The 24322-nt window shown below is 51.5% G+C and overlaps 1 protein-coding gene across 1 annotated transcript; it reads right to left on the bottom strand.

The window, feature by feature from the left end:
- Positions 1 to 396: 396 nt before the first annotated feature.
- On the bottom strand, positions 397 to 7505 carry GRN (granulin precursor). The gene is made up of 13 exons (XM_068977069.1): positions 7372 to 7505; positions 4485 to 4629; positions 4242 to 4367; positions 4040 to 4124; positions 3232 to 3344; positions 2998 to 3133; positions 2788 to 2882; positions 2427 to 2550; positions 2056 to 2153; positions 1719 to 1964; positions 1249 to 1482; positions 916 to 1146; positions 397 to 826 (listed from the first exon to the last, which is right to left on the bottom strand). The coding sequence occupies exons 2-13, from the start codon at positions 4620 to 4622 to the stop codon at positions 689 to 691; spliced, it is 1764 nt and encodes a 587-aa protein (XP_068833170.1). The 5' UTR covers positions 4623 to 4629; positions 7372 to 7505; the 3' UTR covers positions 397 to 688.
- Positions 7506 to 24322: the final 16817 nt, after the last annotated feature.

The raw sequence follows: 24322 nt of genomic DNA, 5'->3' as shown, positions 1-24322 counted from the left end.
GTGGCTGTACATAGAAAGCTCTATCGTGGGAAAGCAGGAGGGGCAACGAGGCCTCAGCTGCTAGCCTGAGGGCCGGGAAGGGAGGGGGCGTTCTAGCGGACCCCTGGGAGGGTAGGGGGTGCTGCTTGCTGACTAGCCCACCTCCGGGCTGCGATGTCACAGGGCTGGAGGCTGGGGCGGCTCCGGGGACTGGGGAGTAATGTGATGGGATCACTGTGGGCAACAGCAAATATAAAACTGGTGAGATGAACTGCTGTGTGTCTTTCTGTGGGGGTTGGGGAATGTGGCCACTGGATGGGGACCCTGGCTCAGGGGCCCCTGGGGAGGGCAGGCAGAGTGGCCAAATCAGACACTGTTAAGAAAGTGTACAAACTTTATTGCAGCACGCATACGCACGCGCTCACACACACACGCACACACACCCGTGGATAGGAAGAGCACCTGGCCACACGGTTGACAGAAGTTGGGGGAGGGGATGACAGCTTGAAACGTGGCTTTTGCCACAGCCCCCCTCACCTTGGCACAGGGGAGGCCTTAGATTGAGGCCCCACCTCCCAGGGTGATGGGGGACTCAGAAGGGGGTCTGGGTGAATGTGGTGGGGGAGAGGTGCTGGGGAGGCCTGAGCAGTGGGGACCCTCTGAGCAGGGTCCTGAGGGCTGCCAAGTGTCTTCAGTCCTCAGGCCCTCCTCACAGCAGCTGTCTTGGTGTCGGGTCCCTCCAAGGAGCGTCCCAGCGCAGGGCCTCCCGACGGAAGCACTTGGTCCCCTTGGCTCCGCAGCGGAAGCCACTGGGACAGCAGTGACGCCTGTCCCCACAACAGGTGCCCTTAATGGTCAGAGCAGGGAGCGAGAGTTGGACATGGCAGGACCTGGCCCAGGCCTTTACCCAGCCCCTGGGTGGGGGGTGGCACTGACCTGGCGGTAGGGGCAGCAGGCCCAGCCCCCTTGGCTGTCTGGGCAGCAGGTCTGGTTATCGCGGCAGAAGTGCCCCGCCCCACATTCCACGTTCCCTGCGCCCACAAGAGGGCCGCTGGCCAGGTGGAGGGCAGGGTGCGCAGGGTCCACCTCCTTCTCACAGGATCGGGCCTTCACATTGCAGGTGTAGCCAGCCGGGCAGCAGTGCTGGCGGTCCTCACAGCACACGGCCTACGGGGCACAAAGGAGCCTCGCACTCTCACCCCCACTAACGTCCCCTCCCACCTGAGACGGGGCCCCGCCCTGACCAGGACTGGGCAGGTGGGTACTCACGTGTGGCAACTGACAGCAGGCCCAGGCCCCTCTCAGGCTCGGGCAGCAGGTCTGCCCCACCGGGCAGCTGGTGTGCTGGTCACAGCCCATGTCTCTGGGGTGGGACGGGGAGGCCCTGCGGGCAGGCACCTTGTCCAGTCCGGTCACCACCTGGTTCCCCCTCTTACAGTGCCCTCCAGCCACACACGCATAGCCCTTCGGGCAGCAGTGCTGGTGGTCCGAGCAGCAGACAGCCTGGGGAGGTGGCAGAAAAGGGTGGTTTAGGCAGCTACTCTGGGCCAGAGCGCTGAGCCCCTGCGGCCCCCAGCCTGCCTCTCCTGCTCGGCTCCTCCAGCTGGGCATGACTGTGACTGAGCTGGGGTCCCCCGTGGGCTGGGCAGAAGGCAGAAGAGCAAGGCAACAGGAGCCTGGCCATGTGCCCAGGCCAGGACACTGCCCCCCTCCCCTAAATCATCCCCCTCCCCAGGCACCTCTGGGGCAGGACAGCAGCCCCACTCCCCAGACGTGAGTCGACAGCAGGTAGTGGAGGAAGGACAGCTGGTGACGTTATCACAGGGGACATCCCCCTCCACGGCTCCGGGGTCCGGCAGGCTGAGGTGGGCTGGGGCTTTCTCCATCCACGGCACCCGGCGGGTCCCCTGTTCACACACACCCTTCTCTGTGTCACACCTAAACCCGGACGGGCAGCAGTGCACATGGTCCTCACAGCACACGGCCTAGGGTGGCAGGAGAGGGGACAGTGGGCCTGAGGGGACTGGCTGGCGGCTGCCCTCTGCTCAGCGTGGGCCACTCCCCACATCTCAGTACCTGCACAAAAGGGCAGCAGCCCCAGGCCCCGGACTGTAGGCGGCAGCAAGTGTAGTCGTCTGGGCAGCTCACCTCCATGTCGCACTTGACATCCTGCACTGTGAGGCAGGTGGGGCAGTGGGTCAGCAGTGGTACTGGGGACCCTCGGGGGTGCCCTCCCTCTGCCAGCTCCACAGCGAGAACCAGATACGTAGGAGGGAGGGTATGGCTCAGGCCACCCCTGGCAGTGATCCTAAGGCGAGGCCCAGTGTGGACAGAAGGAGACTGTCCCTGCTTCAGCCCCTCCACGCATGCGGCCGTCTGTCCCCAGCCCCATATCTGTTCACTCCTCATGGTGTAGGTAGAATGGGGTCTGCGGTCTCCCCTGGTACCTGTGTGTGCGGGCAGCTTGGTGAGGAGGTCCGTAGTGTTCTCCTTGGAGAGGCACTTACTCTGGGTCAGGTCACACACACTGTTCTGGGGGCAGCAGTGCAGGTGGTCGGAGCAGCAGATGGCCTGGGTGAGGGCAGGGTCTTTGGGATTTCCAGTCTCCCTGGTGCAGGGAGCAGCCAGGCTGACAGCAGGCACTACCCCAAGTCTACCACTAGGGGGTGGCACGAGTCCTGAGCAGTTAGGCTCCCAGCTGCCAGCCAGCCAGCCCCAACCCTTGGAGTCACTGCTGGGTAGGTAGGTGGGTGTCCAGGCCAGGTGACTGCGGGCACACAGGCCAGCTGACTATAGCCCCTCACTTACATTGGGCATCGGGCAGCACCCATACTTTCCAGTGGGCAGCTTGCAGCAGGTAGAACCATCAGGGCACTGGGACTGTCCATCTGGGCATAAGATCACTGGAAGGGTAGAGAAAGGTGAGGGGCAGCCAGGGTGGAGGGGACAGTCTCTCCAGCTCTCTCCAACTAAGAGTTAAAAAAGGTCTTTCTTCACCCCAGACTCATACCTCCTTACCTGAACTTTTAGTCTTGTGTGCAGGCATCTTCTTAGCCAGGGGGTGGGTGCCTATGGCCGAGAGACAGCGGCCACGAGCCAGGTCACAGGACATGCCATGGGGGCAGCAGTGTATCTTGTCTTCACAGCAAGAAGCCTGAGAGGAGATGGCCCTGATTCTGTCTTTGCTCCCTCCACCCCTTCCTCTGCCCACACTGCCTTCCCCCACCACCCTCCGTCTTCCCAAAGTTGTACCTGGGGCATGGGGCAGCATCCCCAGGAGCCATCAGGCATGGTGCAGCACGTGGAGGAGTTGGGGCACTGGAACTGTTTGTCGGGGCACTGGACGGCATCCAGGGGCTTGGTATCTGTAGACAGGATGACCCAGGACTCCGCCCAGTCAGTGACTATCATTCCCCCCATCACTCAAGGAGCTGCTGGCACCAGTGCCTTCCAGCCCAGCTACAGGAGGATTCAGGGGCTGGCACTAGGGCTCAGGGCTCCCCCGGCTCTCTTAACCCACTGTCCCCCAGGCCAGTCATTGTACCAGCAATATGCCTCAGGGCAAGGGGATCCCTGACTGGGTAGGCATTAAACCAGTGCAGCTCTGGGGACTTCCCTGGAGTCCAGTGGTTAAGACTTCACCTTGCAATGCAGGGGGTGTGGGTTGATCCCTGGTCAGGGGGCTAAGATCCCACATGCCTCAAACCAAGCAAAACCAAAATAATATAAATCAGAAGCAATACTATAACAAATTCAATAAAGATTTTAAAACCGGTCCATGTCAAAAAAATTTAAAAAAAAAAAAAACACAACATTTCAACTTGGCCTGTCCTCACCCCCACAGTGCTTGGTCCTGGGCCTGGGGTCTTTCATTCTCTTCTGACCCCTCCTCATCCCTCTGTCCAGAGCAGGGTGTGTGTGTGGGGTGTTGCTTAGTACAGATGTCATACAAATGAGGGCACAAAGGCAGGAATCAAGGTCACTCTGCTGGCTGGGCTCCTGGATGCTCCAGATTCTTCTGCTCCCACCTCCCTGCCCTCCACCTCCACCTCTGCCGCACCTGATCTTTGGAAGCAGGACCTCCCGTCAGCGCTGCAGTGGAAGCCCCGGGGGCAACAGTGGCGGCCATCCCCACATGACACAGCCTATGGGACACAGAAGTGCCTTGGTTACCGAGGCCCATTTCCCAGGGAGGGTGGGAGAGTGCAGGAAAAGTGTAAATGCAGACCCAAGCTTCTCCACAGACCTAACGGCACCCTCACCTCTGGGAACGGGCAGCAGCTGGAGGTCCCCGAGACAGCGAGGATGCAGGAAAAGCCAGGAGCACAGTGGCCATCGGCCTGGCAGGGTCGGCCCAGACGCTGGCTCAGCACAGATGGCCGCTGGTCCTGGGAGGCAAGACGAGGAGAGAAATCGAAGGACTTGAGCCTGGCCCACTCCTATGGCCAATCCAAGAGGCCCGATCCCAGGCTGCCAGCTCTTTGCCTGGGCCGTAGGGCACTCACCGGAACGGGATTGCAGCAGCTGTAGGTGGCTCCATTCGGGTCCAGGCAGCAGGCCACAGGGCAGAGCTGACCGTCTGGGCACTGTGTTCCAGCCACCAGCCCTGTCACTAAGGCCACCCAGCTCACCAACGTCCACATGGTCCACCTGCAAAGTGCCAGGAAGCATTTGGCAACTGGTTTAAGCTGAGGCCACCCTTGATTCTGGGACCAGTCACTGCCCCCTGCCGAAGGCCCAGGACCATCTGAGCCTCCACAACAACAGCCTGTCCGGGCAAGAAGAAAGATGCGGGGCTTGAGGCTCAGCTTCCTACGTGTGTCCTGTGCAGGGGTCACACGTGCACCAGCGAGTGTACATCCATGAGCATGAATGCTGGCATGAGTACGTGAGTGAATCTGTGTCCCCAGTGCATGGCCTAACAGTTGAATCTCTGTGGCTGAGTGTGTGCAGATGTGGGTATGTGAGAGTCCGGAAGATCTGTGGGTTTTGTGGGCCTGAGCTGTGGGGACGTAAGCCACCTCCATGGGGGTGGGAAAGACATCAGTTGCCCTAGGAAGAAAGAACTGAAGTCTCCCCTTGAAGGAAAGCCAGGGTTTCACTTCCCAAGCCAGTGCCACCAGTTGCCTCTTCACCCAATGCTGTGTTCACACCTGCCCTCTGCTAAGGCCTGTTGGCAGGGGAGGGGAGGTCACATGATGACATGATCAACCACGGGGTTGAGAAAGTTGTGAAAAAGGAAGCATGATGTTGACGGAGTCTGGGCTGCCTTCCCCAAAGGCCAGCCACCACCTGCCCGCTGACTGTCCCCTCCCCATCCAAAGGAGACACATAGGCTTGGTCAACCTTTGGGGCACCTGTGCTCCATGGGCCCCCAATACCACCAGGCCCTTTCTTTTCAAAATTTTTTAATTAAAAAAATTGGGGGGCCATGCCCATGCAGCGTGTTGGTTCTTAGTTCCCTGATCAGGGATTGAACCCATGTCCCCTACACTGGGAGCTCGGAGTCTTAACCACCAGACTGCCAGGGAAGCCCCACACCAGGCCCTTTCAGGATCCTCAAATATCCCCACCACCCTTCCCCTCCACCTCTCCCTATCCTGGAGCAGAAACCCAGCTGCATGTAGAGAGCCCATGTGTGCCCACCAGGCTGCCATCCACATCAGCAGAAGGAAGCAAGCCTCATTCTCTGAAGGGGAGTGGCCTTTCACTTCCTGAACAACTCTTCCCCCAAGCTCAGCCAGCCCTGCTAGTTCAATGGGGCAGGCCCAGAAGATCTTCCCCTGTCTAGAGGGGCCAAAACAGTCATGTGTGCTGAACCTTTTAGAAGCCAGTGACAACATTCTACATATTTTCTTTTTTTTTTTTCTGTAACAACCATCCAAAGTAGGAATTATTACCTTTACTTTTCTAAGGAGGAAACTGAGGCTCAGAGATAGGAAGTAACCCGCCCATGTCATATATCAAAACATAGAGATGACAGGCTCTGATGGCTCCAGAGTATATTGGACCTGGGTTCACAAGTGGTACCATGGACAGTGCCTGGGACTGGCCCCCCAAACCCAAGGAGGATAGACGCCTGGTGTCCAAGCAGAGAAGAGGGATAGAAATGTTTCTCTGGGCAAGTGGACTGGACCCAGACAGCAATGTGGGGTACAGGGGCTGCCTGGATACTGCACATGAGTGCTAGAATGAAGGCCTCAGAAGTTGCTTCCTGTCTTTAGGCCTCAGTTCTCAGTGAGTCTATGGGTGGACACTGCACACTTTGTGTGGCAGGGAATAGCACACACAGGGTCGCTCACATCCTCTCTCCCTCACCTGGCTTTCCTCACTGCCCTCTCCCCAGCTCAAAGACCACCCCCAGGAGGCTATCTCCTGTACAGGAGAGGCTGAAGAAGACTGGTCCTGGACCTTGGCCCCTTTCACTCTCTTCCCCAATGCCCACAGCTCCCTGGAACGGGAGCTGGCCGCCCTGCTTTTTAGGAGTCCAACCATAACCCCCTGCAGACTCGCTGGGCTGCCCTGGCCAGGAGAGATGCCTGTCTGCACACATCTCTGACTACTCAGCACCCTAGTGATTCATTTAGGTACATCCTTCTTCCTGGGTATCCTGGGGTTTGGAAGTAGTGTACGCTTCTACTGAATACACATATATGTACGCGCGCACACACACACTCAGAACCAGAATGGGGAAGAGGGAACCCAGTTCATCTCAGTAGGGTTCCAAGTGGTGACCTCTCACCCCAACCCGACACTGCCACTACAGAGAGGGAGGACACTGCCTCTTCAAGTCCCCAGCTCCGTCATCTTCCACTAGGTGGCAGCCCCCCACTTCGAGTGCCAGGAGAAAGATTTCCCAAAAGGTGAGCCAACTCAACAGCGGAGAGAGCAAGAAAAAGTGGCCGGGGGAGGCGGAAGTTAGCCCCACGAGAGGAAGTTAGAGAGAGTCAGACACATCCCAGGGGTTCAATCACCACTCCCAAGTCCCTACTGTCTTTGAGGAGACCAGGGTCACAAGCCCCACTCCCAGCCCTCTGAGCTCGGAGGCCAGGGGCGGGCGCCTCGCTTGCTGCCAGGCGCAGCGGGGGACTGCCCACCAGCACCACTACCAGCACCTGCCGACGGGGGCGGAGTCGACTCAAGAACAGAGTGATCTCTGCTTTGGGAGAAGGAGCTGCAGCTTCCAGGGGTGCTGGAGAGAGAGCCCCTTCTAATGGGGGTCACTGCAATTACTGTTTACTCCCACCACCCATAAAACTCCCTCCAATGCATCGGAGTTTCTATAAGAGAATCTTTTTTTTGTATCCCCGCTGAAACTCCAGAGGAGCCCCATCTCCCACGTCCCCCAGGCTGGGCCCCTAGGAAGGAGCAAGCGAAGTCCATCCTCCTTACCTGCGTCGGGGTCCGCGATCGCTGGGTAGCAGCGGTCAGACAGCTCATCCACTTGGGCCACTCGGCTCGATGGCCCACCCACTTTAATTTCCATTGGTCAGGTGTCCGGAATGTCGCACTCCCATTGGCTACTCGTCGACGTAAAGGCGGGGCCAACCTGGGATCCTGTGTTTCTTTTCCTACTCAATTCACTCCCCTCCCTCCTTCCTCTCTCTCCCCAACCCCCCATTTCTAGGGATCATGTGATTGGAGAATCATGTGACGCCCTGGGGCGGCTCAGCCTGCTTGCGGGTGCCCGCTGCCTTCTGTTAACGCATCCCGAGTGTCAGCTCCTTTCCCGGGACATTGAGAGCCAAGAGATCTGTCCCTTAGTGGGTCCGTTCAAGAGCGTTTAAGGGGTGTCTCTTGGATTTAGAACAGTTGTGCATCCTGTCTCTATTCTGTTCATCCCATGCAGATTTAGTGCTCGGCAGCCGGGCCCCAAAGGGGACTGAAGGAGAGTTGTGAGGGCAAGGATAAACAGACCTCAGGTCCTTTCCTCAAGGTGCTCACAGCAGGGGATGGGGAGGGGGTAGGAGAATCGTGTTCCAGGTGCTCCAGGTGTGTGTAGAGAAGTAGTTGGTTAGATCTGAGCAGGAAAAAAGTGCCACCTTGGGGGCACTTTTTGAAGCTGAGTCTGGGAGGATTTTAAGTGGCAAGTGGAGACGGGTTGGAGAAGTAGCTAGACAGAGGGTATTGGGAAAAGCATTAGAAAACCAGATGGAAGGGCAGCCTTGGGCGGGGATTGAATGCCAGGTTCAGTGAAGTGGACTTGTGGAGTTGCTGGGTGTGTGGCACCAGGCTGGGCTGACTGTGGGTGTGGGTGCATACCGGAAGTAGCTCCTTAGTTTCAGTCAAGCCCTTACCTTTCAGGAATTGATTTGTTGATGCGCGCGCGCGCGCGTTAGCGAGCGTGTGTACTCAGTCGTATCCGACTCTGCGACCCCATGAACTATATAGCCCACAAGTCTCCTCTGTCCGTGGAATTTTCCAGGCAAGAATATAGGAGTGGATTGCCATTCCCTTCTCCAGGGATGAAACCGCAGTCTCCTGGGTCTCCTGCTTTGCAAGTGAATTCTTTACCACTGAGCCACCAGGGAAGCCGTAAAGTGAAAGTGTTAGTCGCTCAGTTGTGTCCGACTTTTTGCGACCCCATGGACTGTAGCTTTCTAGGCTCTTCTGTCCATGTAATTCTCCAGGAAAAAATACTGGAGTGGGTAGCCATTTCCTTCTCTAGTAGATCTTCTCAACCCAGGGATCAAACCCGTGTCTTGCACATTGCAGGCAGATTCTTTACCATCTTAGCCACCAAGGAAGCCAGTGAGGGAGAGAAAATAAACCGCACAGAACAGATTCACCAGTAGCAGGAGCTAAACTGCTTGGTGCCCTTTATGGGGTCTGCCCCAGGCAGAGGTGGGTGATGGGAGATGTACCAGGAGATACTAGAGGAAGCCTGAAGCCGGATCTTGGAGGAAGGGCAGTGTTTGGTTGCCAAGTGGATGGGAAGCACTGTAGGTTAAGCAGAGAGCTTGGGGTGAGGCTGGGGTTGGGGACAAATAGGCAAACTCAGGGATGGCGGGAGTCTGTGTAGGGAAGAAGTGGCAGAGTTGAGGAAGTGTGTGACTGCGGTGCTCAGCCTGGGCCCACAGAGGGTCCAAAAGGTGGATAAGGCTCCTGCTGAGAATCAGGACTATTCTGTACACTGGTGGCTCTATGCTTATTCCCTGTCTTATACATCCATATGCTTCTATGGACACAGCAAGCACAGATACACAAATACCATGCAATGTTTGGCAAGTCAATAAATGAACCTATAATCATGACTACATGGAACCAGGAAAAAAATACACAAAGAGGGGAAAAAAAAGAAACCTAGAATGACTGAAACAAATATCACAAAATCCATAATAGAGTGATTTGCCCTCTAGGGACATTAGGCAGTGTTTTGAGACATTCTAAATTGTCATAGTTTCGGGGAGATGCTACTGGCATCTGGTGGGCAGGAGACAGGGATGTTGCTGAACAGCCTACAGTGCACAGGATGGCCCCCGCAAGAAGGACTGAAAGTGTTAGGTGCTCAGTTGTGTCTGACTCTTTGTGACCCCATGGACTGTGGCCCCCCAGGCTCCTCTGTCCATGGGATTTTCCAGGCAAGAATACCGGAGTGGGTTGCCATGCCCTTCTCCAGCGGATCTTCGCCACCCAGGGATCGAACCCAGGTCTCCTGCATTGCAGGCAAATTCTTTACCATCTAAGCCACCAGAGGAGAACAACAAAGATTATTCTGCCCAAAATATCAGGTGTGCTGAGGCTAAGAAACCCTCTCTGAAGGATCATAAATGTTCTCCATGAAAGCACTAGGTGTCCCTCATGCAGTGCCTCTTTTATTTTATACACTTTTAATAAATGCTGTCACCTGACTTCCCAGCATCGGTAGATTACCGAAAGATCAGGGGATTTATGCGTTGAAGTTTTTTAGAAGCAGTCACTTGCAGTTTAGCAAGGATTAAAAGCATTCAATAGGAAAAAGTACAAAAAGCAGACTGAAGAACTTAGAAGCCAAATGTCCTGGGGACATTGAGTTTAGGGACAAACAGTCCTGGTCAACTCAATGGATCTTACTGCTGCTCTTAAAGAATGGTAATTAATAGTTAAGGTACGAGCCTGAGCAGTTAGGAAAAATTTAATCATGTGCAGTTACTTTGATTACTGTGGCAAAGAAACATAAGATATTTACTTAAAGTATCTTTACTAAAGGTCTTGTCAAAATGGATGCAGTGAACCTCCACTTCAGTGGAAGAGGGTACAGTTCCCCCAAAGACTGAAAAAAAGTCTCTCCCACATTCTTCAACAAACACGCATGTCCTTAAACCTCCCAAGTCAGGAATCTCTCTCCCTCTGCTTTTTGCTTTTAAGGAGGAAGCATCACTTTGTGAACAGGGTAGACTGAGAAGAAGCAAAAACTTTCAGAGTCACAGAAAGATTTGATATCAAAAGGTCCATCCCTTTTTGCCCTATTCCCTCACTCCCCCCAGGCTCCTTTGGTCAGGCCTTTCGATTTTTTATTTTGATGGAATCAACTGGCTGTAAATATGAGGAATGGACTCTAGACAATCAGTTCTATTGTACTGATGTATATGTCCATCCTTAAGGTCAGTATTACACTGTCTTATTTACTATAGCTTTGTAGCAAATTTTGAAATGAGGAGAAGTAGGAGTCCTCTAACTTCTTTTTCAAGACTGTCTTGGCTATTCTAAGCCCCCTGAATTTCTATGTGGATTTTAGAATCTGTTTCTGCAAAGACAGCTGAGATTTTGACAGAGAATGCACTGTATTTGGGGTATGTTACCATCTTAACAATATTGTTATTAAGTCTTCCTGCCCATGAACATGGGATGTCTTTTGACTTATTTATCAGTTTCTTTCTGACAATTGCCAAGTATTCCACACTATAGGTGTTACATGTTTATTTAACTAGTCTCTCTTTTTTAAATTTTTTTGGCCACGCCATGTGGCTTGTGGGAGCTTAGTTTCCCAATCAGGATCAAACCCACGCTCCCTGCAATGGAAACACAGAGTTTTAACCACTGGACTACCAAAGAATTCCCTTAACCAGTGTCATTGTGGACTTTTATGTGTTTCCAATTTTTGGAGTTACAAATAATTATACAACGAATATTTCTGAACATGGGTCTGAGTACACATATGGGCGTTAAATTCCTAAAACTAACATTTTTAGGAATGTTAACTTGTTAATGTTGCTAGCTACCTGAGTATGCACATTTGAAATGTTTATGCCCAATTGCCTCAACATTTTTCCAGTTTACACTCCTAGGCTCAGTATTTGGGGGAACTTTTCCCCCATATACTCGCTAACATTGGATATGTGTGTGTGTGGTGTGCTAAGTCACTTCAGTCATGTCCTTCTCTTTGCGACCCTATGGACTGTAGCCCGCCAGGATCCTCTGTCGATGGGATTCTCCGGGCAAAAATACTGGAGTAGGTTGCCATCCCCTCCTTCAGGGGATCTTCCTGACCCAGGAAATCAAAAAAATTTTGCCAACCTAATGATGGAAGATATTTCATGGTGGTTTTATATCTCTAGGGAAGCTGAGCATTTTTATGTATGTTTATTCTGCATGTATATTTCGTCTGTGAAATGCCTGTTCTTATCCGTGTTAGTCAGGGTTCTCCAAAGAAACAGAACCAGTTGATGAGTGTATAGAAAAATATTTATTAAAAGGAACTGTCTCACATGGTTCAGGAAGCTGCTAGTGCTAAGTCACTTCAGTCGTTTCCAACTCTGTGTGACCAGAGACCGCAGTCCACCAGGCTCCCCTGTCCCTGGGATTCTCCAGGTAAGAACGCTGGAGTGGGTTGCCATTTCCTTCTCCAATGCATGAAAGTGAAAAGTGAAAGTGAAGTCGCTCAGTCGTGTCCGACTCCTAGCGACCCCATGGACTGCAGCCTACCAGGTTCCTCCGTCCATGGGATTTTCCAAGCAAGAGTAGTCCAAAATCCGCAGTGTGAACCAGCAGACTGGAGATTCAGAAGAGCCGATGGAGCAGAGGAAGTCTGAAGCCAGACTTCCTGGAGAAATTCCTCTTGCCAGGAGGGGCCAGTCTTTTTGTTTAATTCAGACCTTGACCTGACTGGATGAGACCCACCTACATTATGGAGGGCAATTTGCTAAAGCCAAAATACAGTGATTTAGATGTTGAAAGTGAAAATCGCTCAGTCGTGTCCAACTTTTTATGACCCCTTGAACTATACAGTCGATGGAATTCTCCAGGCCAGAATATGGGAGTGGGTAGCCTTTCCCTTCTCCAGGGGATCCACCCAACCCAGGGATCGAACCCAGGTCTCCCACATTGCAGGCAGATTCTTTACCAACTGAGCCACAAGGGAAGCCCAATTTAGATGTTAATCTCATCCGAAACACCTGCCATGTTGACACACAAAACTGATCGTCACACAATCGATTCACAGATACAGAGAACAGCTGAGTGGTCATCAGTGGGGAGAGGAAAAGGGAAAGGACTATATAGGGGATTAAGAGGTATGAACTACTATACATGGAATAATCTACAAGGATATATTGTGCAACACAGAAGATATAGCCAATGCTTAAAAAAATACTTTATTTATTTTGGGCTGTGCTAGGTCTGCAGGTTACAGAGATCAGAGACAATTCTCTAGTTACAATGCACAGGCTTCTCATTGTGGCGGCTTCTCTTCTTGTGGAGCAAGGCTCTTGGGCACACGGGCTTTGGTGGTTGCAGCTCATGAGCTTTGTAGTTGCAGCTCCAGGGTTCGAGAGCAGAGACTCAGTGGTTGTGGCACACAGGCTTAGTTGCTCCACCGCATTTGGGATCTTCCCAGTTCAGGGATCAAACCCGTGTCTGAATTTGATCAAGCTCATGTCAAATCCACATTGGTAGGCAGATTCTATACCACTGAGCCACCAGGAAGGCACCCGAATATTTCATAATAACTATAAATGAAGTATAACCTTCCAAAACTGTGAATCACTACATTGTATACCTGAGCGCCAAAGAATTGATGCTTTTGAACTGTGGTGCTGGAGAAGACTCTTGCGAGTCCCTTGGACTGCAAGGAGATCCAACCAGTCCATCCTAAAGGAGACCAGTCCTGGGTATTCATTGGAAGGACTGATGCTGAGGCTGAAACTCCAATACTTTGACCACCTCATGCAAAGAGTTGACTCATTGGAAAAGTCTCTGATGCTGGGAGGGACTGGGGGCAGGAGGAGAAGGGAACGACAGAGGATGAGATGGCTGGATGGCATCACCGACTCAATGCACATGAGTTTGGGTGAACTCCAGGAGTTGGTGATGGACAGGGAGGCCTGGCGTGCTGCGATTCATGGGGTCGCAAAGAGTTGGACACAACTGAGTGACTGAACTGAACTGATACTTGTAACTTACATGATATTGTACATCAACTGTAGTTCAATGATAAATAAATAAACTAACCATCACATTATCCTTTGATCGTTTTTCTCCCGTGTTTCTCTTTTGCTCACTGATCTGTGGGAGTTTTGTATATAACCTGGATATTATATGCATTGCACACATTTCTTCCTAATCTGTCATTTGTCTTTTATCTTTGTTTTTGGTGTCTTTTGTGGTCAGAAGTCGTGCTGTTATGTCATCTGAAATCTAGCAATCGATCTTTTCCTTTGTGGCTTCTCCCTCCCCACCATCCCCTACTTACTTAAGAAGTCAGAAATATGTTCTTCCTGCTGTGGTCCCACCTCAAATACCAGCACTGCCCTTGACTGAGGCACCACAGGGACAGGAGATCCCTGTGGTCAGACACAAAGAGAACCTTGGATGTGACTCTGGCTAAGAAGATCCTCCAGCTCAGCCCCCAAGGCTACTTTCAGAGCTGGTGGTCTGGATACAGGGTTGGACAGCATCCCTTTCTCTCCCTCCTTTTGCTACTCTCAGCCTCTCTCCAGTTCTGCCCATCACCCCTTCAGGATTTTCTTCATTCAGACTTCCAGTTCTGCCCTCATAGAAGAGTCACAGCTTCCCCAGGGCAGAGGCCTTTCCCTGCAAGAATTTTTTTAATTTATTAATCTTTGGCTGTGCGGAATCTGTTACTTCTCAGACGTTTCTCTAGTTGTGGTAGCCGGGGCTCGTCTTTGGTTGTCATCTGTGGGTTTCTCATTAGAGTGGCTTCTCTTATTGCAGAGTATGGGCTCTAGGGCGTGCAGGCTTCAGCAGTTATGGCTCCCGGGCTCCAGGGCACAGGGTCAACAGTTGTGGTGCACTGTGGTAATTGCTCTACGCCATGTGGGATGTTCCCGGATCAGGGATCAAACCTGCATCTCCTGCGTCAGCAAACAGGTTCTTTACCACTGAGCCACCAGGGAAGCCCTCCACCAAGATCTTGAGTTGTGCAATAAAACATCAGATGCCTCGTTAAATTTGAATTTCAGATTAAAGACACATTTTTTAAGCATAAGTATGTCCCATGCAATATTTGACACATGTGTGTGTGTTAGCTGCTCAGTCGTGTCTCTTTGCAAGACCACGGACTGTAGCTCACCAGGCTCCTCTGCCCATGGGATTCTCCAGGCAAGAATACTGGAATGGGCTGCCATTCCCTTCTCCAGGGGATCTTCCTGACCCAGGGATCGAACCCAGGTCTTCCACATTACTGGCAGATTCTTTACCCTCTGAGCCATCAGGGAAGCCTTATTTGACACATACTTACACTTAAAAATTATTCCTTGGGAGTTCTCTGGGTTCAGTCCTTGGTCAGATAGCTGAGATCCCACAAGTTGTGTGGGGGTGTGGCTAAAAATCATTTTATCCCTTGTGTTTCTGAAATGCAGATTTGACTGGGCATCTTAGATTTTTATTTCCTAAATATGGCAGCCCTGAACAGTGAGTCCTGGGTGAGGGCATAGAAATGGCCTCTGCCTCACACACACCTACTCCTTCCTTCCCTTTCCTGCCTGAGTCACCTTAGGGTGAGCAATTGTTGCCCAGTTCCTGTGGCGCCAGCCCTCATCATGGGGCAGCTGACTGGTGTCTGTGGGGCTCGGCTTGGCCCTCCAGCCTAGCTGGGTAGGTGTGGGGGAGGGGAGGCAGGACCTGGCCAGCACCCAGGCCCAAGTCTGTGGCGGGATAGTTGGCAATAGAGCCGCCAGATCTGGACTCCTGCCGGAGCAGAGGCCCTGAACTTGCCCAGTGCCAGTGGGCAGGGCACTTCCCTTGTTGTTTTTTAATCAATGACTATTTTTTAACAAAGTATAACATGCAAATAAATTATAGTCAAGTTATAACTCTTTTTTCTTTTTTGGCTGTGCTGCACACCGCAGGATCTTAGTTCCCTGACCCAGGCTCCCTGCAGTGGAAGCTCAGAGTCCTAACCACTAGACCACCAGGGAAGGCCCCACACAAAACAGCATTGCTAGCCTCTCTTTCCCCACCCAAGACTTCCACTTTCAAATCCTCTAACAGTTGCTTCTGTTACTTTCCCTTGTGTGCTTGTATGTGAGTTCTTAATTTTTCTTTGGCCTCAGTGTGTTCATCTGGGCAGTGAGTGAGCATTGCTCTGCCTTCTGTCAGTTAGGAGATTCAGAGTCTACACAGGGTGGTGGCTGCTCCACCTGGCCCCGGGGTGGGGTGGAGGGGTAGGACCACCCCTCTGTGCAGGCAGGCTGATACTGGGCGGTACCTTTAAATCCAGCTCTCGGGGCACAGGAGGCAGGGTTGGGATACAGAGGGAGAGAAGGGAAAGAAGCAGGAAAGGAAGGCAGCTATGGGAAGTCGATTACTTGGCTTTGCAGAGGCCCTGGATGGAGGGAGATTCAGGGATCCTCTGGCCCAGGGTTCGCAGCTCGAGCGCCTGTCACTCAAGGAGCTTCAGCAGCAGCAGAGGGCTGAGGTGCAGGTCCGAGAGCCCCTCATCTCGCCGGACCCCCTTTCTATGCAATGAAGAACCAGCGAGGACATTCCCTTCTAGTCCTGTTTCCTCTTATAAGCTGTGTGACTTGGCTTAACCTCTCTGCCTCAGCGTCATGGTCTGTACACTGAGGACATCGACCACTTCCCTCCGGATGAGGTATTGTCCGAGGAGCCCTCAGTGTGGGGCCTGAGCCATGAATATGCTCAGTTCATGAAGCTGCCCCTGTAATGGAGATACTTCCCCTTGGACCCTATCAGCACCCCCCACCCCCCGCAACACACACACACCTTAGCGTGGGCAGCTGCCCACCCATCCTTAAGCCCACCTCACCCTCTCCTTCCATGTATCTTTCTTCCCAGAAATTCACCTGGATCCCCCACCTGCCTGGCTGCACCCCATGGCATCCTCTTGGTCCAGGGTCCAGGACCCTGTCCAGTAGGGGCTGTTCGCACCTTGTCCGTTTTAGACTCCTGAGAAGGGCACCCCTCAGGCTGAAACCATCAGGATCTCTCAGTCAGACCAGGATGGAGTGGGCAGAGGAAGTATCAACCCCTCAGGGACGGGGTCCGGACAGAGAGACATGGGGTAGGGTGAGCTGGGCTGACTTCTCCCATCAAGACATGGAGTCAGCACCCAGCTTCTGAGGGAGAGGAGGGCACCTTCTCAGGTAAAGTTTGTTTCTAACGTGCTGAGAGCAAGGGGGTGACCTGGAGAAGAACTTGTTGGTTGAGGCAAGGACTGACCCCTGCGACTCTCCAGAAAGCCAGAGTGGTATCCAGGAGAGGCAGGTGCCTGGTGCCTGAAGATGGGAATTAGCTTTTTCGGGAAACATGGCCAGTGGCCTGGGATCAGGGCAGCAAGATTTCATCTTTGCCTGTTGATCTCAAGTTCCAGCTGGGTGAATTTGGCTTATTTCTTTGACCCCAAATACCTTCATCTGTCAAATGGAGTAACTGTAATTACCTGCCAGGGCTTCGGGAGAATGGAACGTGCTCACAGACGTATGAAAATTGCCAAGCACACAGTCATCCTTTATAAGCTGTCATCTCCTTCTCCACAACTCCTATGCTTGAGAGAATTCTGACTAAAGCACATTTATTCAGGACTGAAATTCATTTTCCAAAATAAATGTACAAAATCACGGAATTCCCTGGCGGTCCAGTGGTTAGGACTCTATGCTTTTATTGCTGAGGGCCCAGGTTTGATCCCTGGTCAGAGAACTATGATCCCATCAGCTGCTCAGCATGACCCAAACAAGAAACAAACAAAAATTACAAAATCAATGATGTAAAAATCTGACGCTACTCAAGTGAAAAAGAAAACATCCAGCCAAACCCAAGACAGAGGCTAAGGTTCCACCAAACCCTTCCGAAGCTCCTTCAGGGTGACTGCCCTCCACCTACATCTAAGGACACCCTGCCCCTCCCATGGAAGGCTTGGGAAAGGCTGGGCAACAGTAGTGGTCTGGCCAGGGTTATGCCTCCCTGCGGGTACAGGGAGAAACTTTCCACACCTGGTCGCTTTTTCTGAACTTGAGATTGCCCCGGGGGCAGCTGTGGCCCTGAGTGGTTGCTTCATTGCCTGTGGACTCCCAGACTTGGCGCCTAGCTGCTCTCAAGGGGGGCAGGTGGACAGGTTGGGTCATGGAAGTGAAAGGACAACTTGTGTTGTGGGCACGGCTGACTCATTGACAATTAGAGCTGGGATGTTCATGAACTTGGGTGGGGGGAGTGGAGGGAAGAATCAGGACCACGTTTTGCCTGGCTCATCTCTTCCACATCACTGAGTCCTTCTAACAACACCACAGAGTATTAGCTCCATCTCACGGATGTATGAGACTCTAAGGGTCTTGTCCAGGGTCAGCCAACTGCTTAGCAATGGCGACAGTATCCAAATCCAAGCTGATCAGACCTCAGAGCTTTTGCCCACATCTCCAGGCTTTCCTGGATGCTGACGCCAGTTCAACCAGGTGCTCCCCTCCAACCCTGAGCCCTTCCAGCCCACCTGAGTTCTCTGTCCCTTCTCCAGGCAGTTCCCCTAGGCATCAGGAGACACCCACTCCAAGTCACTTGTACAGGCCACTTCACTCCTCTGAGATTGTTTCCTCATCTGTAAGATGGGTACACAGTAACCCCCACATGCTCTCTTACACAGTCACGAGAGGGTCACATGGGATGGCGGATGTAAAGAAACCTTGTAAAGTGGCGCATTAAATGGGAGGAGGAATTCTTTGTAGGACATCAAAGAAGTTCCTCTTGTTAACCTAATGATCTACCTCGGATACGGCCAGGGCTTCAGTAAGGAAAACTGCCTTCCCCAGAAAACTCAGAGAGGTCAGGTCAGCGTCATGTCCAGGAGCCCAAGGAGGAACAGAGAGAGGAGGCAGGACAGGAAGGAACTCCCCCCTCCTCTACCCGGGTCACCCTTTCCGGGTCACAAACCTCCTTCACACGCCCCGTCTGTCATCTTAAACCTCTCAGCAGTCCTGAAAGGGAAGTAGGGCTGAGAGAATTATTGTTTCCATTTCAAAAATGACGAAAATGAAGCCCAGAAAAGAGACAAATTTCCCCAACAAGTTAGCAGAGAAATCTGTGCTCACATACACATCAGAGGACTTAATAATTCAATTTCTTATGTTAGGATGGTCGCTGGTATACTGGATTTCCTGTTTTTAAAAAGTAGTTCTGGCTGATGTTTATGGAGACTCAGGTTGTGTAAGGTTCCGTACTAAGCTCTCCTTTAATCTTTAACACAGCCTTGTGAGGGAGGTACAATTATCATTCTCATCTTATGATGCAAGGATAAAGACTCAGAGAGGTTAAGCAACTTTCCTGGGGCTCTGTAGTTGGGAAGGGGTGAAACCAGAAACTGGACCCAGGTCTGGTCCGGAGCCTGTGTTTGTAACCATCATAGTTGTTCCTTCGGTGTAAGTTACTGTGACATCCGAGCCCTCATCCGAGCACTCGCCTTCAACCCAGCCTGCCCTGCTCTCCCTTGGCCTTCACCAAGGGTTAATCCCCATCGATGTTCCCTGAACCCCTACTGCTCCCTTTTTCTAGGCTAACTCAGGGCCTCTCCATCACATGACCTGTTTCAGTGCTTTCACGAAATTGCAAATGTCCTCCAGGTCTGCAGTTGTCTTATTCACTTGTTTCTGTGTATCTCCTGCATTAAAAATATTAGCAGGGACCCCAAATGGCTTGTTCCTTGCTATATCCCGGGGCTTACAACAGTACACTCAAACTTTTTTTTTTTTTTTTGGTGGCACTCTGAGGCATATGGGATCTTGGTTTCCCAATCAGGAATCAAACCGACACGCCCTGCCTTGGAAGTGTGGAGCGTTAAACACTGGGAAGTCCCAAATATTTTTAAAGAGAGAAAAAGACAAACACTGAAAAAAAAAAAAATCAAAGAGAGAGAGGGGGAGAGAGATGAACACAGGTCAGGCCTATGGTCTGGGCCAGCTGGGACTGCACTTCCTCTCTTTGGGTGGCAGAGACGTGGGCTCAGCCCTGCACCATGGCCACCCTGTTCTGGAGGCTGACATATTCCTGGCAGACTCGGTCCCAGTGAGAAGCAGCGCCTGCAGCTCCCAGGAGGCATTGACACTACACGGGACTACTGGTGCTTGGTTAGCTCCTGGTCCTTTCTGAGGTTCTCAACAGAGTCAGATCCAAAGTCTTCTTTTGGTAATATAGTTTTAAATCTCCTGCAATACATTTTCAGAAGTGAAATGTACAGATAGTATAATTTCCTGTGCACATTTAAAAAAATCTGTATGAAATGCCAACTGTAATAGAGAGGAAAAATAAAAGAAAGTAATTTAGAATAAAATATTATGTATTTTCTGTGCATGAAAGCTCAGGCTTGACTCCATGTAAGAAGAGAAATTTGCAGATGCCCATGAATCTCTGGCGATGGAGAACCGGAAATGGAGACTGGGCTGGAGTACTGTGTCAGCTTCTCAGCTCACACCGGCCAGGTGGCCAACAGACCAGACATTCTGAATGGTCAGTGATCTTCAGTAAAGTTCTAACAGAGACAAACACATGTCTTCCTGAAGACTGCATGATCGTTTTATTCCTGGGAAATTCAGTATATTATAAAATCATTTAAGAAGATGTAGATGAGGTGGCGCTAATGGTAAAGAACCCACCTGCCAATGAAGGTTAGATGTAAGACATGCCAGTTCGATCCCTGGGTCTGGAAGATCCCCTGGAGAAGGGAATGGCAATCAACTCCAGTATTCTTGCCCGGAGAATCCCATGGACAGAGGAGCCTGGTGGGCTACAGTTCATAGGGTTGCGTGGAGTTGGACACGACTGAAGCGACTTAGCACTTCACGGCACGGGTGAAATAGAGCTGGCTTGCAGGTCGGATAATTATCAACAGATTTTTTGAATCCACAGAGGTGAAACCCTCGGATACAAAGGGCTGGGTGTATTCACTCTCCTAGGCCATTTTATATAAGAACTCAAGCATCTCTGGATTTTGGTATCTGCAGGGGCTCTTGGGACCAGTCCTTCATGAACACCGAGGGAAGAAAGTATGCGGTTGTCCAGAAAGACAGAGGAAAGCTGAGAGGTGTATGGGGATAAATTCTTGTTATGTCAGTCTGCCCTGTACTTTACAGGACAATGAGCATCCCTGCCCTGCGCTATATCAAAATGCCAGGGCCTCGGGAACTTGCGAAAACTATAGACGGTCCCTTAAATTCCCCAAACTTCCCCTAGGGGACAGTAGAGCTCCGATCGAGAACAACTGCCCGCTTTTCAATTTAACACCTTTGAGGTTTTACACTTGGAGGTGATCAGCATCTCTTGTAGGGTGTTTGTTATACGGAAATATTGTCAGGCAGTCCCTTTCCACGGCTTTCTGCCGTTACACACAGGGCTACGGTCAAGGAAACTTGCTGTGCATAGTAGCAAGCCAATCAGCCAAGGAATGCTCACAAGTGGCCTGGCTGAGTCCACGGGACTCTCCAGGCAAAAATATTTGAGTGGATTGCCATTCCCCTTTGCAGAGGATCTTCCCCATCTTCTAACCTGCATTGGCAGGCGGATTCTTGACCTTTAGGGCCAGGCTTGGGTATGTGGAATTTTGATAATTATGGCTCAAAACTGCCCTCCTCCGAGGTAGATTAATACACATTCCTCCAGCAGAGTACAGAAAGCCTGTCCCGAGTTCCCGGCAGGACGGGGGGAAGGCAATTCTACAGAGTCTTAGCCAGGACTATTCCCCTCTAGAGGCCATCCCCTCAGACCACACCCAGGTCCCGCTATTCAAGCCTTGGGTGTCCAGAAATTCCCCAGCCCACCTTCTCAAGCCAGGGAGGTCTGGGGTGGGGGTCAGATAGAGGACTCTGCAGCTGGGCTGGTTCTAGCTATTACATTTATTTCTTTTTTTTTTTAACCTACAAAAAATGAAAGACAGTTTTGTTGTATGTTTTTTGTTTTTTCTTATGCACAGTTCCATGAACGGGGATTGAACCCAAGCCCTTCACAGTGAAAGTTCTAACCTCTGGACCTCCAGGGAATTCCCAGCTTCGTTGCCTTCTGATTCTGTACATGCGTGCTAAGTCCCTTCAGTCACGTCTGACTCTTTGCAACTCTATGGACTGCAGCTCACCAGGATCCTCTGTCCATGGGATTCTTCAGGCAAGAAAGCTGGAATCGGCTGCCATTTCCTTCTCCAGGGGATCTTCCCGACCCAGGATCGAACCCAGGTCTCATGTTTACCTGCATTGGCAGGTGGGTTCTTTACCACTAGCACTATTTATATATATATATATACATATACCATACATATATATTTCAGAGGGAGAAATCCTTTTCCCCACCAGCTTTTAATTTTGAAACCTTTTAAAACTTCAGAAAAACTGAGAACTGTACAGTGAGCAGCACATACCCTTCCCTTTGATCCACAGTTGTTCACGTTTTGCTGCTGCTGCTGCTAAGACACTTCAGTTGTGTCCGCCTCTTCGCAACCCCGTGGACTGCAGCCCACCAGGCTCCTCCATCCAGGGGATTTTCCAGGCAAGAGCACTGGAGTGGGCTGCCATCGCCTTCTCCTCACATTTTGCTACATTGGCCTTATTTCTTTCTTTTTGCTGAATCATTTGAGACTAAGTTGCAGATATTCACTCCTCAGCACTCCTAAGAACATTTCCTGAGAACAAGGGCATGCTCCTACCAACCTGCTGTATACTTACCACACTTAAGAAATTTAATGTGGATAAAATAATATTGACCGTACAGGCCTTCTTCAGTTTTCTCCAGTTGTCATAATAAAGTCCTGTCTAACTCCCCCAGGCTTCCCTGGTGGCTCAGTAGTAAAGAATCCTCCTGCCAATGTAGGAGACGTGGGTTCAATCCCTGGGTGGGGAAGATTCCCTGGAGAAGGAAATGTCAACACTCCAGTATTCTTGCCTGGGAAATTCCAAGGACAGTGGAGCCTGGTGGGCTACAGTCCACGGGGTTGCAAAAGAGTCGGGCTTGACTAATCAATACACAATACAATACTAACTTCCCCACCCCTCCCTGCCCACTGGGCTCAATCAAAGCTCCGACTTGGCATTTAGCTGGGGGCCTAGAATTCAGCTGAGGAGCCAGGCGGGCTACAGTCCATGGGGTCACGAGAGTCGGACACAACTTACCAGCTAAGCCACCATCACCAGAGTTTGGATCACTTTTCTCTGGTTCTGTGATCCAGAAGCTTGGGGACTGGCCTCCAGCAAGGCACTTCTGGTGGGCACAGTTCTGGCTCTAAACTCAGAGGTGCTGGTAGAGTCCATGGGAGAAACCTGAGCCCTACTTCAGGGCCCTAAATGTCTTCCTAGGCCCTAGGGGTGCAAGCTGGGGCTTGCCCTGGAAGAACTGAGCCTCACAATAAACTATCTTCTGTTTATATCCCTTCCCCAGTGCCAGGCAAGGACTTGTTCATCAGTCCCTGAGATAACCCCTGGGGCTGGTACTGTTTTCTCCCCTTTTACAGTTGAAAGGAATATCTGTTTTTTCCATCTGACAAGGAGGCTGGTGATGGCCACATGGGGCCACATGCTGCCTCTAGAAGGACTTTTGGGTGCCTGGTCAGTGTGAACCATGGCTGAGTCAGCCAGGACAGTGGCCGTCTCCTCCTCAGGACTCTAGGCTTGCTTCTCAGGGCAGGCCAGTCTAGCCAGGGCCCCACAGTTACGAGCATCTCAAGCTGTGGCTCCACCCTGAAGTTGCTCTGATTGCCCTTGGATGGCACCTCCATCGGCTCCAGCGGTAAATAACTTCTCGCAGCTACCCACACTGCTGCCAGTGTGCTGACCTTTGGTGCCCAAGGTTTTCTCAGCCTCAAAGCATTTACTGTAGGGTATGGCAGGGGCTGTGATCTGCTCAGCTCTTGGTGGGGCCACAGAACTATTTGTTGACTCTTTACTTAGCTTTTTACAGACTTGTCTTTAGCTAAGAGTCTGTAAGTCAGCAGGCAGGTGACCTCATCTTTCAGTTGAGGAAACAGGTGTAGTGACAAATCTCAAAAGCACCCTTTTGCAAGAAGAAACTCAGAAATGCAAGGAGTGCAAGCCTCTCCTTCTACCGTGAAGGAGACTGAGGCTCAGAGATCACCAGGTTTGATTCCTGGTTGAGCTACGTTGCTCTGGGAAGAAGGCATGTGAGGAGTCATCACTATCTGCACCTGCATTTAGAGGCAGAAGTAGGATCAGAATCCTGGTTGCTCTAAAGACCCTTTCCAGAAATTTCTGTGCCAAGGGGGAGGGGACAATGAATAATAACAGTGCTTTCCCCAGGTGTCTCAGTGGTAAAGAGTTCGCCTGCTAATGCAGGAGACACAGGTTTGATTCCTGTGTCAGGCAGATCCCCTGGAGAAGGACATCGCAACCCACTCCAGTATTCTTGCCTGGGAAATCCCATGGACAGAGGAGCCTGGCAGGCTACAGCCCATGGGGTTGCAGAGTCAGACAGGACTTAGCAACTAAACAACAGTAATAGTAACAGTCACTGACTGCTTGCCAAGTGCCAGACAGGGCTTTATGTACTTTAGAGCTATTAACTCATAAAATACAAAATTGCTGGGAGGTGCAGGTATTTTGATCCCCATCAGCTCATTTTATAAATGGCTTAAAAACTTCTAGATATTTGCTAGATGTCCCACAGCTGCTGCAGGAGGCAGCTCAGACTGGAACCAGGTCCTGGCCTCCCAGAGCTCTGATCTTGAGGCAGGTAAGTGGTGCGGGCCTGCACGTGCTGTATCTTAGAGTTCTTGAGACCTAAGGCCTGAGTAAACCTTTGCCAGGAGCAGAGAGCCTGCTGCTCTCATGTGATTTCGATGCAACTTGACCTCTAGGGTCCTCATTTTCTCACCGTAAAATGGGAAGAGTGCATGGGAGAAGTCTGGGTTCTACTCCACACCAGGAGTCATTACACACAAGGACTTGTCTCTTCCTCTGTAAAATGGGAA

This window comes from Capricornis sumatraensis, chromosome 8 (genome assembly GCF_032405125.1).
Source record: "Capricornis sumatraensis isolate serow.1 chromosome 8, serow.2, whole genome shotgun sequence".
Taxonomy (NCBI): domain Eukaryota; kingdom Metazoa; phylum Chordata; class Mammalia; order Artiodactyla; family Bovidae; genus Capricornis; species Capricornis sumatraensis.
The sequence above is the reverse complement of the archived record's forward strand: the minus strand, read 5'-3'. Positions and strand labels throughout refer to the sequence as shown.

What these genes read in the sequence shown, in the direction of transcription:
- GRN (XM_068977069.1), bottom strand. Translation starts at nt 4,622, where the DNA reads ATGTGGACGTTGGTGAGCTGGGTGGCCTTAGTGACAGGGCTGGTGGCT. An exon ending in GCTGCTGCCCGTTCCCAGAG is followed by an intron (nt 4,125 to 4,241) that starts GTGAGGGTGCCG and finishes TGTGTCCCATAG; the next exon opens with GCTGTGTCATGTGGGGATGG. An exon ending in GCTGCTGCCCTTTTGTGCAG is followed by an intron (nt 1,965 to 2,055) that starts GTACTGAGATGT and finishes CTGCCACCCTAG; the next exon opens with GCCGTGTGCTGTGAGGACCA.